This window comes from Tachyglossus aculeatus, chromosome 11 (assembly GCF_015852505.1).
Source record: "Tachyglossus aculeatus isolate mTacAcu1 chromosome 11, mTacAcu1.pri, whole genome shotgun sequence".
NCBI classification, from domain to species: Eukaryota; Metazoa; Chordata; class Mammalia; order Monotremata; family Tachyglossidae; genus Tachyglossus; species Tachyglossus aculeatus.
In genome coordinates, this window is record NC_052076.1 from 1,254,355 (window position 1) to 1,270,203 (window position 15,849).

Below are 15,849 nucleotides of genomic sequence, written 5' to 3' on the forward strand. Positions count from 1 at the left end.
AAAATAGTGCTTGGCACATAGTAAGAGCTTAACAAATACCATCATTATTATTATCATTACTTCACTTCTCTGTGCCTCAATTTCCTCATCTGTAAACAGGGATTAAATTCTATTTCCTCCTACCTAGACTGTGAGCCCCATATGGAACAGGAACTGTGTCCAACGTGATTATCTTGTATCTAGAACAGTGCTTGGCATGTCACAAGTTCTTAACTATTATTATTGTTATTATTTTCATCAAATCCAGGTATAGAAGCAGTGTTAAGGCCTAAGGAAAGAGCACAGACCTGGGAGCCAAAGGAATTTGTTCTCATTCCGCCTCCACCACCTCCCTGCTATGTGACCTGTGCCTCACTTTCCTCATCTGTAAAATGGGGATTTAATATCTGTTCTCCATTCTACTTAGTAACTGGGTAGGAAAGCTATTGAATCTGATCTCATAATCTGTACCTACCCCAGCGCTTAATACAATGCTTGGGACAGAGTAAGTGCATAAGAAATAGCACAAAATACAGCCAGGAGGGGTCTGTGAGGGTAGAAGCTGGGAAGGTGTCAATCCTCCCACCTGAGAGGGCATTGCTGCCACTTCCCAACTCTGAAAACAGGCTGGATGGTCAGTGCTGGGGCACTGAGGGAGAGTCAAGGGTGTTGGACGGTCCGTGCTGGGTCATGGGGAGAGTCAGGGATGGTGAGGGGAGAGTCAGAGGAAGTTAGATCTGCACTGGTTCACTGAGAGAGAGTCAGGGATAGAGAGGGGAGAGTCAGAGGAGTGGGATTGTCTGTACTGGATCACTGGGAGAAGAGTCAAGGGTAACAGATGGTCCATGCTGGGTCACTGGGGGAGAGGAAGGGATGAATAGGGTACAGTGAAAGGTGTTAGCTGGTCCTCCTCTAACTATGAGGGTGTGTGTCTAGGAGGGGGACCAGCTCATGATTCCTCTAAGCATCCCGGTGTCCCTGATGGAGACAGAGCCCCAGGCTGTGTGGGCTGGGGGGACTTTCCCAGGGAGTGATGCTCAAGGTCTGATGTTCCTGGGAATTGAACTGAAGAGCTGACTGGTAATCAAGTCCTAAAGAACACCATGAAGCGCTCCGAAAGCTCCCAGACTCGATAAATTGGGAGCCATTTAAAGGAGATATAAATATGCCTGAGATAAAATTAAAGAGAGATGATTTTTCTCTCTGAATGCTTAATGCAATAATTTATGGAAAGCAAATGATATTGCAGTGGCGGGAAAGGGCGATCACCTCCTTCAGCGAAGAGCTGAGAGAGGAAGAGGCCCCTACTGCACAGTCTTGCAGGCAGCAGGGAAGACCGCATTTCCTTTCCAGCATGCTGTGGGAGCCAGATCGGGCCATCTCTCAATGATATTTACTGAGCACTTACTGAGTGCAGAGCACTGTACCGAACACTGCGCAGAAGACAATGGGATTAGTAGCCACGATCCCCACCCTCAAGGAGCTTACGGTCAACTCTGCACAAAATGCTGTACTGAGTGCGGGGGAGAGTACATTAGAATTAGTAGGCAGGATCCCTGCCCTCAAGGAGTTTACAGTCTACTGTGCACAGAACACCAGACTGACTGCTGGGGAGAGGGATTGGGGATTTTTTTAAAATAGTATTTGTTTTTAATTTGTTAATGGTATTTGGTAAGGTTGTGGGGTCTTGACCAACCCCTTTTCTGTGCAGGACCCTCCACTTCCTACCCCCAACACCGGGGCACTTGCCTGAGCAGTCCTTGGGGAGTGAACCTCACCTGAGTGGGCCGCCACAAGGTCGTGGGTGAGCCTGGTCCTGACTGGAAGCTCCTCCTCTAGACTGTTAAGCTCAGAATGGGCCAGGAGCGTGTCTACTAATTCTTTTGGATTGGACTTTCCCAAGTGCTTAGTACTGTGCACTAAGCCCTCAAAGCCTTACTTTGAGTAAGCCCTCAAAAAATACCATGACTGATTGACCCACAGGGACTGACTGGAAGGGACTTGCTTACTTGAACAATGACTTCCTAAAATTATCTCGGGATGGGTGTTCTGAGAGGCAACATGGCTTGGTGGACCGAGCACAGGCCTGGGGGTCAGAGGACGAGGGTTCTCAACCTGGCTCTGCCACTTGGCTGCTGTGTGACCTTGGGCAAGTTACTTCACTTCACTCAAAAAATACCGTTGATTGAAGAGGAGACAGGAAAGGAGGAAGAAGAAAAGGAGGAAGAAGAAAAGGAGGAAGAGGAAAATGAGAAAGAGGAAGGGGAGAAAAAGAAAGAGGAGACAGGAGAGGAAGAGGAGGAGGAGGAGGGAAGTCAAGCAGGAAAGGAAATTAGTAAGCAAAGGGAAAAGAGAGGGGAAGGAAAGGAGGACAGGAAAGGGAAAGGAGGATGGAAAAGGGAAGGGAGAGATGGAACAGAACATGAAAGAACAGAGAAAGAGGAAGCTGGGAAGCCATCCCTGGAGAGGAGTGGGAGCAGCTAAATTATTTATGACTCCCTTCTCCTGCAGCCAAGGGAGACGCCAGCACGGAGGAGGCCTAGGGTGAGGATGAAACACAAACACTGGGGACTTCATCGGCCCCATCAAGGGCTCAGAGGATCAAGGGAGTGTCCCTTTGTTATGTCATCTAAATTCAAATGAGTTTGGCACCCCAGAACGAGGCAGGCAAGCTCTAGTGACTGACGGCACATCACTTCAATCCCCAAATAGAACCAGGATGTTATGTACCCCAAACAGGCAAGGCTTTGCAGAGGTCTGCCAGGGCCTGGAAGCTCCTCCAGGGCTGGGATCATGTCTCCTGACCCTCCTGTACTCCCCTACTCTAAAGTGCTCGGCACCCCCCAATAGGCTGTAATTGCCTTGAGGGCAGGGATCATAGCTACTAACTCTACTGTACTCTCCTAAGAGCTCTTCACAGAGTAGACTGTAAGCTCCATGAGGGCTGAGATCAACTCTACCAACTCTACCATACTCTCCCCCATGCTCAGTTCAGTGCTCTGCCCTCAGTAGAATGTAAGCTCCTTGAGGGCAGGGATCGTGCCATTCCTTTGGGTCACATGTCCCTCCTCTCCTCTTCCTCGGCAAATACCATTGGTTGATGGCTCCTTGGCCCAGACATGTTGGTTGGCCCAGCAGTGAGGACCACCTGACCGCCCAACCTTCGACCTCCAGTCTGCCTGTAGAGGCCAGAGACGCCGCAGCCCAGTGGTGATCTATCACTGAGCAGACCCAGAGGCCAAAGTGGAAATGCCAGGGTAGACCCCCCCACCCCGACCCCACTCTGGCCCTGCCAGAACCTAGCCCCGTGCCCTTAGTGAAAACAGGGGCACATCGAGGAGACCAAAAGCCATCCGACTTTGACCGCGGCTTTGATCCTGCCTGCTGCATCTTTGGATCCTACTGGGAACACTCTCTCGAGCACCAGGGTAAATCAATATCATGTAGGCTTGGAGATTTATCGCCCTTGCCCTCGGGACGGACGTTGGGCTGAGCCCATCAGACTCATTTAACTTGGGATCAGGGGCCAGATTCTAAGCTGGTTATCCTTTCTGGCAAAGCAATGATGCTGTCCCACTCTCCCCCGGGGCGCCTTTCCTAGCCTGCGGATATCACTCATCCATCCAAACTGGGCCTTTTCCCCAATTTTATGCTGATTTTAGCTGCCTTCCTGGATTAATCGCCGTATTTGCATTAATCTCTATCTGATGGGTTAACACAACTGTAATGATCTTATTGCAATTAAGAATGATGAATGCTTCTCTTTTGTCTCAAAATCAATATTCATAGAGTTCCTCCAATATGTGCCCGGCGAAATGGACCGCCCGTCAGGCCTAATGAAAAGAGAGAAAGTGTATTTCCAGGAGGCTGGAACAATCCCCGCTTCAAAACAGATTTGATCATAACTCGATCAGGCAGAGAAGTCCCTTTGTTACCACAGATGGGGCTCTCTCTGGACTGCAGAGAACCAAACTCTCCACACCTTGCCTCTGAAGAAATCTTTTCATCCAGGATATTCCCTTTCCCCTCTAGTCATGGGTCCTGGTGGGCCCCGAATTTGCTGATTCTCCCCTGATTCCTCACCTGGCCAAGCTCGAGTCTTTGGATCCAGCACTACTGGATGGTGGACAGTCCAGCGGGCAAAGGTGTCAGACCCTCCCAAGCCCGGCACCCATAAGCCTTTGAAGCAGCAGAAATAACAACCATTTTTTAGTTAGCAGTTACTCCGTGCTCAAGTGCTGTGCAAAGCACTGGGGGAATTACAAGAGAATTGGATCCCTCTAGAATTCCCTCAATACTGGTGCGCTTTGTGAGCAGGGAACACCTACCAACTCTGTTATATTGTACATTGTACTCTCCCAAGCGCTTAGTACTGTGCTATGAACACAGTAAGTGCTCAATAAATACAACTGATTAATTGATTGGATCCGACACCATCCTTGTCCAATACAGGGTTTCCAGGCTAAGAGGTAGAGAGAACATTAAGGAAACTGAGGCCCAAAGGGATCAATCAACTTACCCAAGCTTGCAGAGCAGGCAAGAAGTGGAGGTGGGACTATCAATCAATTAATTAATCAATCAATTGTATTTATTGATTTCTTACTCTGTGCATAGCACTATGCTAAGCACTTAGGAGCGTACAATGTAACAGAGTATGCGAAAGCACTGTACTAAGTGCTTGGGAGAGTACAGTATAACAGAGTTGGTAGACATGTTCCCTGCCCACAGTGAGCTTATAGTTCGGAGAGGGAGACCGACATTAATAGAAATGAATTAGGGATGTGTAACCTAAATGGTGTGGGACTGAGGAAAGGTTCAATAAAGGTTATAAATCCAAGTGCAAGTGTGACACAAAGCAAAGAGGGAGTAGGGGTAATGAGGGGCTAGTTGGGGAAGGTCTCTTGTAGGAGAAGTGGTTTTAATAAGGCTTTGGTGGTGGGGAACATGATGGCCTAGGAGATATGAAAGTAGAGGAAGTTTTAGGCCAGAAGCTGATTGTGGGCAAGGGATTGGTAGTGAGATAGCTGAGATCGAGCTACAGTGAGTAGGTTGGAGTTTGAGGAGCAAAGTGTACAGACTGGGCTGTAGTGGGAAATCAGCAAGGTGAGATAGCAATCGATCATATTTATTGAGCACTTACTGTGTGCAGCGTAGGAGGGGCAAGGTGATTGAGTGCTTGAAAATCAGTAGTTAGGAGTTCCTGTTTAATGCAGCGGTGGATGGGCAACCTCTTGAAGTTCCTGAGGAGTGGGGAAATATGGACTGAACTTTTTGCAGAAAAATGAGCCAGGTAGCAGAGTGAAGTATGAACTGGAGTGGGGAGAGAAAGGAGGCAGGGAGCTCAGCAAGGAGGCTGATGTAGTAATCAAGACAGGATAGGATAAATGCTTGCATCAACATGGTAGGCAATTTGGAGAGGTTAGAAACGTTGTGATGGTAGAACCAACATGATTTGGTGACAGATTGAATATGAAGATTGGATGAGAGAGATGAGTGTAGTATAATGCCAAGGGAAGATGGTGTTGCTGTCTACAGTGATGGGAAAGGCAGGGAGTGGACAGGGTTTGGGTGGGAAGATGAGGAGTTCTGTTTTGGATATGTTAAGTTTGAAGTGTCAGCAGGATAGCCAAGTAGAGATGTCCTGAAGGCGGAAGGAAATCTGAGACTGTAAAAAAGGAGGAGAAGCAGTGTAGCCTAATGGATAAAGCATGAACCTGGGAGTAAGAAGGGCCTGGGTTCTACTCCTGTCTACTGTGTGACCTTGGGCAAGTCACTTAACTTCTCTGTGCTTCAGTTACCTCATCTGTAAAATGTAGATTGACTGTGAACCCCATGTGGAACAACCTGATTATCTTGTATCTACCCCAGTGCTTAGTGCAGCTCCTGTTGCATAATAAGTGCTTAATAAATACCAATTTTTAAAAAAGAGCAGGGTTGGAGTTTTAGATGTGGGAATCATCCGCACAGAGATGACAGTTGAGGCCATAGGAGCAAATGAGCTCTCCAAGGGAGTGGGTGTAGGTGGAGAACAGAAGAGGATTCAGAACTAACCCCTAGGGGACTTTCATAGTTAGGGGGTGGGAGCCAGAGGAACACACGAAAGAGGCTGAGAATGAGCAGCCAGAGAGCCAGGAAAGGACAGTGTCAATGAAGCTGAGGTCGGATAATGTTTCCAGGAGAAGAAGGTAGTTGACTGTGTCAAAGGCTGAGGAGGATGAGGATGGAGCAGAAGTGGAGTCCACAGGAGAGGGGAGCCCTCTCGACCTGCGGGGTGGGCCTAGTTTGAGGCTCCCCCACCCATCATCCTGACAGTGTCCTGGGGAGAAGAGTACAGGGCTCTTCTCACCACCCCAGGCACGTGCGTCAGCTTGCTACCATTTCCTGGAGCTCGGAGTACGAGAAGCCTGCAGGCGCCCAAAGCTTGGTGATGAAATGGGGCGATTGGAAGGCCGCGCCACTCCGCTGGCAGGGCCAATCACTAGGTGTGACTGATCACCAGGCCGAGACAATCAAAAGACAGAGGCATTGTTCGGCCATGCCACGCAGGACAGGGCCAATCGCTGGGCAGAGCCTATCCCCCAGAAGAACCGATAGCCAGGAAGAAGCAAATTGCCAGGCAGAGCCAATCGTCAGCCAGGGCCCGTCGCAAGGCCTTTCCAAAGAAGGGGAGGAATGAAGGACCCCAAGACCCTCCCTAGAGCCCTCCCCGAGTTCCTCCCCAGACCCCTTGGTTCTGTAGGGGGTATAGCAAGGGACTTCGGCAGGTGTGAGGTTCTCTGGAAACTCGCAATTCCCCAATGGGGCAGGCGGGAGGAGAGAGGAAAGGGGCAGGCAGAAAGTGCAGTTGCAGCAGTTTTTTCCCATTTTTGTTTTTTTATTTGCAGTTTCCCGAGGCAGAACAAAATAAGAATCATCTTTACACTTACAAGGCTCAGAAAGAAAAGACAGTGAAACTCAGCGCAAAGAAAGAGAGAGGAGGAAGTCAGAAAAGAGGAAGGAACCCCCCTCCCCCCTCCCCAGGGTTCATGGGGCAGCGTTCTCTTTCCGGGGCGAGCTCCAAGGCTAGGTGGACCCCACCCAGCTCGCTCGCAACCCGTTTAGGAAGGTTGTCCTCTATAGAGGGCATGCAAAAAAAAAAAAGAAAGAAAAAAAGAAAAAGGATTCCCTTGAAAGTCCCCAAATCCCACCCCCCACCCCGGGCTCCATGGGAAATCGGAAAAACAGCAAAAGAAGGGAAAGAGAGCTTGGGGCAGGGGAGAAGGGGGTATGACACTGTTGGGTGCTGCATCACCCACCCTTTCGCTGCTGGGGCCCAACGCCACCCTTATTCTCGGACTCGCAATGTCCTGGGAAAGCAGAGTCCCAGGAAGCAATTCTCAGGCTCCTCTCCCCCGACCCCCAGCACCTTGCAATTAATTAATTGATCATTCAATGCTATTTATTGTTCACTTACTTTGTGCAGAGCACTCTATTAAGCGCATGGGAGAGTACCATACAAAAAAAGTCTCCCAACCAGAAACTTTCTTTCGGTTTTCCAGCATCCCCCTTCTCCTGAGGCTTGGTGAGCCCATCCCTTCCTGGGTCTTGTCCTCCCGCCCCCACCGGCCCTAGGTCTTCTCCCCCTCGCCTCCTTCGGTCCAGTTGCATTAGGAGATACTGGGAGAAGAGATCTCGGTTTGGAATGAAAATTTAAATTGGGGTCGCCCGCCATTGGAGGTTGGGGCTGCTGTGGCCCTTCCTCTTGGGGCTGTCCGGAGGGTGTCTTTTCAGCATTGGTGTATGTGGGGGGCGGGGCGGACGGAATCCCTTTGCCCTGCTTCCCAGCCTGCTCTGCTTCCAGCCCTTAACTCTCCCATCCCCAGAGGGCATCTTTACAGTAGCCATCTCTTAGCACAACCACAGACAATCAGAACACCATCTCTGCCCTGGGCTCCATCTCGGCCCCAGACCTCATCTCGGTCCTGGACCCTCTAGCTGCCTCTCTTCCCTGAATAGAGAAAGATCCAGAACTTTGGACAAAACAGGCAATTGGAAGGCACAAGCCTAGCCACGAAGGTGCCAGCACTTGGTTCCCCCAAGTATCCCGACACACATCGAAAATGGAGTCCTGAGCCGGGAGGCCTGCAGCCTGAGTCATGGAGTGGGGGCACAGACAAGGGCCTTCAATCTCAGAAACAGGAAGTCCCCTGCCTACAAGTCCCATGGGACCACAAGCCATCTCCCCCGCTCACCAGGGACAGAGACACCAGGTCAAAGTCCACCCACCCATGTATCCATCCATCTATTCACGAGTCCAACCACCTTCTTGTCCATCCATTCACCACTTCACCATCTGCCTGTCTCCCCTCTGTTGGTGTTTCTTTCCATTCACCCCTGACCTCTTCACCCCACAACTCCATCTCCAAGAGCACTGATAAACCATGATGTTCATTGTCCCCTGCCACATTCCTTCGGCCCAGATTCTCTTCACATCCCCCAGTTCCCTGAGGCCCTCCCAGCCCCTTCCCTCTAGGCACCACTGGTCAACTTTATGCCCAGCCAGCTCTCCATATCACCCAGATCAGGGTCACCCTAGACCCCAGGGTGGGAGGGACACCGGGATGAGGGACTAATGTCAACCATCTATATCCTGGCCCTCAGTCCATGGAAATGTTGTCTGGGTAGTGGGTGTGGGAAGGACGAAAAGGGCAGGTGAGGGCAGTGTGCTCCCTGCTGGCCTCTCCCTCCACAAAGTGGCAGTACCCTGGTCCAGGAAGCCTGGTGCCACCGATGGTCACTGGGCTGCCTGCTTTGCCATCCAGGAGGCTGACCACCCCTGCCAGCTCCACACTTCTGCCGAGGTTGCTCCCAGAAATGCTGGGCAGGGTCCTCCACTGGCCACCCCCTTGGTGGTAGCCCCAGGGCAGCGGGCCCTCCTACACGGTCTATGCTGCCGGGTCTGCTGAGGACCCAACACTGGTAAGGGGACCATCTGGTCCCCGGTCCCTCTCCGGCCTCCTCTTGAGGACGGAAACCAGGAGCGTTGGTTGGCAGCGCAGATGGCACCAGAGAAGAAGTATGAAGTGATCTTCTGGCTCATCTGAGGCTCCCAGCCCCACTGAAGGTCAGCAAGTGCCCTCTTCCCTGTACACCTGTAACACACTCTGGAATTAAAAATCCACGAGGGTGTGGGCAGGGCTTACATGGAATTGTTCCCCATATTTTACCTCAGCAAGATAAGGGGCACCGCTGAGGTTTGAAAGTGCCAGATTTGGAACAGAAGAAAACAAACAATTCATCAATCAGTGTGGGGGTGAACACGGGGAATTTGCTCCCACAATGAGGTGTGCAGCTGAAAAGTTCAGCTCAATCCACAGAGGAGAGGACCGTGTCCAGGCGTTGGGGTTATTTCAGGCCCAGACAGGGGAGAGTCAGGATATGGGATGGTCCACGGTAGATACTGGGGGGTGAATCAGGGATGGAGAGGGGAGAGTCAAAGGCGCTGGGTGGTCTGTGCTGGGACCCTGGGGGAGAGTCAGGGATGAAGAGGGGAGAGTTAGGGGTGTTGAATGGGTATGGGGCTGGCTCACTCAAGGACAGTGAGTGATGGAGAGGGGAAAACAGGCAAGTGGGATGGAGAGGGGAAAGTCAGGGTCGGGGGTCGAGAGTGAAGGATGTTGGATGTTCATTACTATGACAGTGGCTGCCCAGGAGCCCCCTCCCCACCCCATGAACGCTGTCCTGGGTGTGGAAGACCACCGACTGAGCTACTTGGCTGCCACCAATTCTATGGCTTAGGTTCCTAGCCGCCCATCTGCCTTCCTGCTATCACACAGCCCCAGCTTCCCTGTCCTCTCCCCAGGCTGGCCTACCCGCCACTGTCACCACTAAACAATCCACTGCTGACCCTTACGGGTACAGCTTCAGAATGCCTCTTCTGCCACTCCCAACCCCTCTCCTCCTGACACCCATTCCCCTCCCGTGCCCCCGGGCTGCAAACCCAGGCCACTACCGACAAGACTCAAGTCTGGGCCGCTGGCTTCATCCATCCCTGACTCCAAATGTCGCTTGCGGCTCGAGGTGGCTCAGGGCACTCAAAAAAAAAGCGGACATTTCATTTCACTGCGACCACACTGCTGCATTAGAGTGGAAACTTCCAGGGAGCAGGGTAAATGGCTTCTGTCGCTCTCTCCCAACCACTCAGAACAGTGCCTCATACCCCAGAAGGCACCCGATCAGTGCCACTGTGGATGAGGATGAGATGTGAACCAACTGGTGAAGCTCTGGCTGGACAGAAGGGTGGATGCCCTGATCTCCCCATGAACAAGCTGGACATTGTGGTGGTGTCTGACTGCTCGATGCCCACAGGGAAAAGTGACCTTGACGGAACCCTGACTTCTCAGCCTCTCGGGCGCCGACTGGATGCCAGGTGGATGCTGGGTATAGTGCGGTCCTCCCACTTCTCACAGCATGCCCTCGAAGACCCTGCTGGAACCTCTGGTGGCTTGGGAGCCATCTGGAGCGGTATCTTACTTTCCTTTGGGCTAATGGCCAGTTCCTTGTCCGGTGCCTACTCAATAGACTGGGTTTGGGCTGTCTGCCAGCCCCTGCTCTCTTATAAGCAGTCACGGAAGTGGACCTGTGTGGCTGGCATAGCTGAGGCTGGAGCAGCTCCCGGTCGGAAGATCCAGGGGAATCATCACGGAATGACTCATCCAGCCCGGGCAGCTGGAAACACGACGCTCAAGCCCCTCCAGGCTGAGGCTCCCCTGCGGCCCCACCAAGGTCGGGGTGAAGGCTCAGTCCACGTGTCCTGGCCACTCTGGCCCACGAAGCTCAAACCTCTCCAGGTCCGGGTTCCCCAGCAGCCCTGCCCTGGCCAGTCTGGTCTGCTAGTTGGAGCCATCTCTGGCTGCGGATGGGGCCCAAAGGCCTAGTTGAGGGCTCTCCTCGTTGGGTGCGGAAGGTGGGGGGGCAGTGAAGGTTGTGGTGCCAGGGTGAATCAGAGCAACGGAGGGTGGAAACAAGGTTAGGGAGGACTGGGAAGGGGATCGGCTTGGAAACCACCATCACCATGCCACAAGCATCACTGCTGCCAACATCAGCCCCGCCAGTGCCTCTCACAGGCCCCTATGCTTCTCAGTTCCAGAGACCCACCTGGGCCTATGGTATGACAAACCACACCTCCGAGGAGGAGGAGGGTTTCTTCCCACCTACTACTCCTCCAGACCCCAGCGCCCCACCCCCACCACCTTGGTCTCCGTCTGCCCCTCTCTGTCCCATTTCCCTGGAGAAGAGCTGGGCAGATGCCTCCAAGGTTGTGGGGGTAAGCAGGTGGAAGGGACATGGAGTCCCTGCTTCCTGCCTTCTGAGCCTCTGGGAAGTGAGGCAGGGATCAGCTCTCAGCCCAGGCCGGGCCACCCCTCCCACCTTCGAGTTGACTCTGGGAATTTAAAAGTTGGGAGGGTGGAGGGGCATGTTTCATTACAAATCTCCAGCACCACACTCGCCAGTCTCTCATAGGGTGGGGACCACCCCGCCTCCAACCTCCCACCACTCCAGCAGCCCAGAACCTACCTCCTCCCACCAACCCTGTTCCACCCTGACCGTCTCCGCTCTGGGCTTTTCCACGGGAGAAGCGGCTCAGGGGGAGCCTCAGTTCTCACCCCTCAGCTCCCAGAGCTAGGGAGAGCGGGGATGTCCGAGCTGTGGATTCCCAGGAGCCCGGCCTGCCAGCTGGGGAGTAAAACCCGAGGCCCCGTGGCGCCCGACAGAGCGGCCCCCTCTTCCGAGGGGCGTTCCCGAGGAATCTGAGGCGACAGAAGAAAGGGCGATGACCGGAAAGAGGGGTAGGACCCCGTGACCCCCAGCGGAGGAACAGGAACAGCTCACGGCAGCCACGTGCAAGCACACGCCGGTGGCAAAGGCCCATGCTCAGCAAAGGATGCAAAATGCCTTTCTTTTTTATGGGATTTTTGTGGGTTTTGTTGCTCTTTTTTTTTTCATCTAACAAACTAACACTGTTCAACAAGGGAGGGCGAACAGAGGGCGGTGGAGCCTTGCAGACGTTTTCATTGCAACACCTGGTCACCCGGAGACAGCCGACAGACGGACGGGCAGACGGACACACACACGCGGAGCTGCAGACTGGAGGGGTTGGGGGGAGGAGAGGGCGGGTTGGTAAGTTTCAAAGCCCCACAAACGCCAATGATCCGTTGTCGCTGCTGCTGTTGTTAGAGCTTTTGGTTCGTTGGCTTCTTGGTTTTCATCGCGTTGTTTTGGGGTTGTTTTGTTGATGTGTTTTTTTGTGTTTTTTTTTTTAAAAAAGAAGGAATCCTGTCTGGTCTTGTTTTCTGTAGACATAGGCGCTGGGGAGGGGAGGAAAAGGAAGGGGCGAGGCAGACACGAGCATGCGACAAGGCGGGGCCCTGCCACCCGGCGAGCGGCAGCGGCTCCGCTCCAATCACCGTCTCCGTCAGGATGAAACCACAACTGCCAGGACTGGCTCTGAAACATAAGGCGACCGTGGGGCTGGGTCATCACGCAGCCAGGCCAGGGGACAGCCCCAGGTGGACTTCTGGGCCACTGTGACCACAGAGCAGCGATCCTGGACCTTGTGGAGAGGGATAGGAACAGCCTAATAGGATTCTTTGGGATGGATGGGCAAGAACACTGGTGGGTGAATGGGTGGATAAATACTGTCACTACTATGGGTGGATAGAAAGATGGATGGATTGGATAATGGATAGGTGGATGGATGGGTGGGTAAGTGGACTGGTGAATGGATTGATGGATGGAAGGATGGATGGATGGATGGGTGGGTGGATTTGTAGCTGGGTGGGTGGATGGACGGATGAATGGATGGATGGATGAACCGGTGAAAAGGCTGAGAGATGGGTGGTTGGATAAATGGGTGGGTGGGTCAATGGCTGGCTGGGTGGGTGATTGTGAGAGTCCTTTTCTTTGACCAAATTGCCCAGGGGCAATTTGAGGCTTCCAAACCTTCCCTCCTTGGGACCACACTGGCCTTGCCTTCAGCGCCTGCTGTTTGCTGCTCTTTCAGAAGGACCAACCACCCCCAGAAACTCCTCACCCAGGCACCACCTTCTCTGTGCCCAGAGAGGCTTGGAATGGGAGACCTCCCTGGGGGCACAGAGAGAGATGGGGATGCAGAAGGGGGCCTGGACAGCCCAGAGCAGGGCTCACCTTCATTGCAGCCGACCCCCAGCCTGACTTAGCAGGCTGGGGGTGGGTGGTCCCGCTGGGGGCAGTGCAGGGCAGGGCTCACCTTCATTGCCACCGGGCTTTGGGTGCCTCGGCAGGCTGGGGGTGGGTGGACCCGCTGAGGGCAGAGGGGGGCGGGGCTCACCTTCACTGCAGCGGGGCCACGGGCGCGCCTGAGCAGTGGAAGTGGACGTTCTGCCACTTGCCGTCGCGGCGGTGCCAGACGCGGGTCTCCTCCGACTGGCCGGTGCGCGGGCGGCCCTGCCCGTCGACGTACTGGGTCAGGCGGATGTATGCGATGCAGGCTGCATCGTCGCCGATGACGTGCACGTGGGGGTTCAGGATGGTGGTGTGGATGGGCTTGCTGTTCTTGGCTAGCACTGGGGGCAGAGAGGACCGGGGTGGGTGGGACCTGAGGGCCGCGGGCAAGACTTCAGGGTCTATGGTGATCCCCCTCACTCCCGCTCTCCCCAGGGCCTCCTGCTCGGGAGCCGGGTAGAGAGGTGATTCAGAAATGGGCCAAGAGACCACTCTGACTGGGTTGGTCATCTGGCTTTCCGGCTGTCCGGCCCTCAACCAGGGGCCCTTAGGGAACAGGGGAGAGGAAGGTCCCTAGTCAGACTGCAAGCTTCTTGAGGGCAGGGATCCGGTCTCCTAAATCTCCCCGGTGCTCAGTACAGCGCTCTGCACACAGTACACTGTCAGCTCCTTAAGGGCAGGGAATACATCTACTAAATCTGACCCCTCACCCACGTCCTCCCCCTGGCCTGGAACTCCCTCCCCGCCAATCTCAGGCAGTCCACCACACTTCCCGTTTCAAAGCCCTCCAAAAATCACACCTCCTTCAAGAGGTCTTTCATGACTAAGCTCATATTTCCCCTACTCTCTCTCCCTTTGTGTCACTGTGCACTTCGATCTGTCCCCTTTAAGCCCTTGCCATTCACCCCACCCTCCCAATCCCATGACCCTTATGTCCATATCCGTCATTTATTTCAGTGTCTGTCTCCCCCTCAGGACTGTAGGCTCCTGGTGGGCAGGGGACATGTCACCAACTCTGTTGTATTGTCCCCTCTCAAGTGCTTTGGGTAACTCCAGAGACAGTGCCTCCAATCAGAGATCCCTGACCCCTGCACCTCCCCTCTGTGGGGGTGGGGGTGCATTTGGGGGGAGTTGTGCATGAGGTTTTGTGTGGAGGGGCTGGAGAGAGACAGAGAGGAGGATTCTGCAGGCCCACCCCTCTAGTCGATAAGATCCTTGTGGGCAAGGATCATCCAATGCCACCCTTTGGTACTGTACTTTTCCGAGTGTTTAATACAGTGCTCTGCACACATTCAGCACTCAATAAATGTCACTGATTGACTGATTTATGCTATTGTATTCTCCCAAGAGCACAGTACAGTGTTCTAACACAGAAGACGCTGAGAGCCTCAAGGACAGGGATCGGATTTACAAATTCTATAGTCTTTCCCCCAGCACTCAGTACAGTGCTCTGCACTCAGTAGACTGTAAGACCCTTGAGAGCAGGGATTGTGTCTATCAACTATCACATTTTCCTAAATGCTCACTACAGTGTTATGCAGGCCACAGACTAACCCACTTAAGCATAGGAACCACGTCTACCGATTCTAACATACTCTTCTAAATGCTGTTTCCAGAGCTCTGCCTGAAGCATCCCCTTAACATTCGACAGACCACCACTCTCCCCATCTTTAAAGCCCTATGAAAATTCTATCTCCTTCAGGAAGCCTTCCCTGATTTACCCCTCAGCTCCCCACCTTATTCTTCCTTTCTTCTGCAATGCCTAAGCACTTGGGTCCATAACCCTAAATACATAGGTACTCATTCCCCCTGAATAGCACTGATACACATATCCTTACACTCGGTTGCTTCCTCTATGTGTAATTTATTTTACTGTCTGTCTCCCCTACTGGGGGCAAGCCCTTTGTGGGCAGGGATATTGTATACCCACTCTATTGTATTTTCTCAAACCTTTAGTACAATTCTCTGTGCACAATAAATACCACTGATTGACAGTAGGCATTCAATCAATATTACTGATTAATTGATTGATTAATAGGAGCCTTTTAGACTGTGAGCCCACTGTTGGGTAGGGACTGTCTCTATGTGATGCCAATTTGTACTTCCCAAGCGCTTAGTACAGTGCTCTGCACATAGTAAGCGCTCAATAAATACGATTGATTGATTGATTGATAGGAGGGTGGGGTATGGGGGCCTACTTACAGTTCTCAAAGTAGTACAATTCTCTGTGCACAATAAATACCACTGATTGACAGTAGGCATTCAATCAATATTACTGATTAATTGATTGATTAATAGGAGCCTTTTAGACTGTGAGCCCACTGTTGGGTAGGGACTGTCTCTATGTGATGCCAATTTGTACTTCCCAAGCGCTTAGTACAGTGCTCTGCACATAGTAAGCGCTCAATAAATACGATTGATTGATTGATTGATAGGAGGGTGGGGTATGGGGGCCTACTTACAGTTCTCAAAGTAGAACCTGTGGAAGTCCATCCCTTCAACCAGGTTGCCCAGGGCTTCGGGCTCAAATGAGGTGAGGCCTGGGTCACAGATTTTCCTGGAGAGACAAGAGGGATAGAATAAGCCCTCCCTGTCCCTGTCCAGTGTCTGGAGAATGTACGTGGGGCA

The 15,849-nt window shown here is 52.7% G+C and overlaps 1 protein-coding gene across 4 annotated transcripts in view; it reads right to left on the minus strand.

Annotated features, from left to right (window-relative positions):
* Positions 1-6,832: 6,832 nt before the first annotated feature.
* Positions 6,833-15,849, minus strand: part of CAMK2B (calcium/calmodulin dependent protein kinase II beta) — an 81,856-nt gene continuing 72,839 nt past the window's right edge. For 3 of the 4 annotated variants that reach the window (XM_038754704.1, XM_038754702.1, XM_038754705.1), the window contains 3 exons: positions 15,684-15,778; positions 13,328-13,562; positions 6,833-12,465 (listed from right to left, as the gene is read on the minus strand). In XM_038754704.1, coding sequence (XP_038610632.1) covers positions 13,330-13,562; positions 15,684-15,778 — 328 coding nt within the window. In that variant the 3' untranslated portion in view covers positions 6,833-12,465; positions 13,328-13,329. Of the gene's footprint in view, positions 12,572-13,327; positions 13,563-15,683; positions 15,779-15,849 lie in introns of all 4 variants that reach the window. The other variant, XM_038754703.1, reaches the window with a different exon arrangement.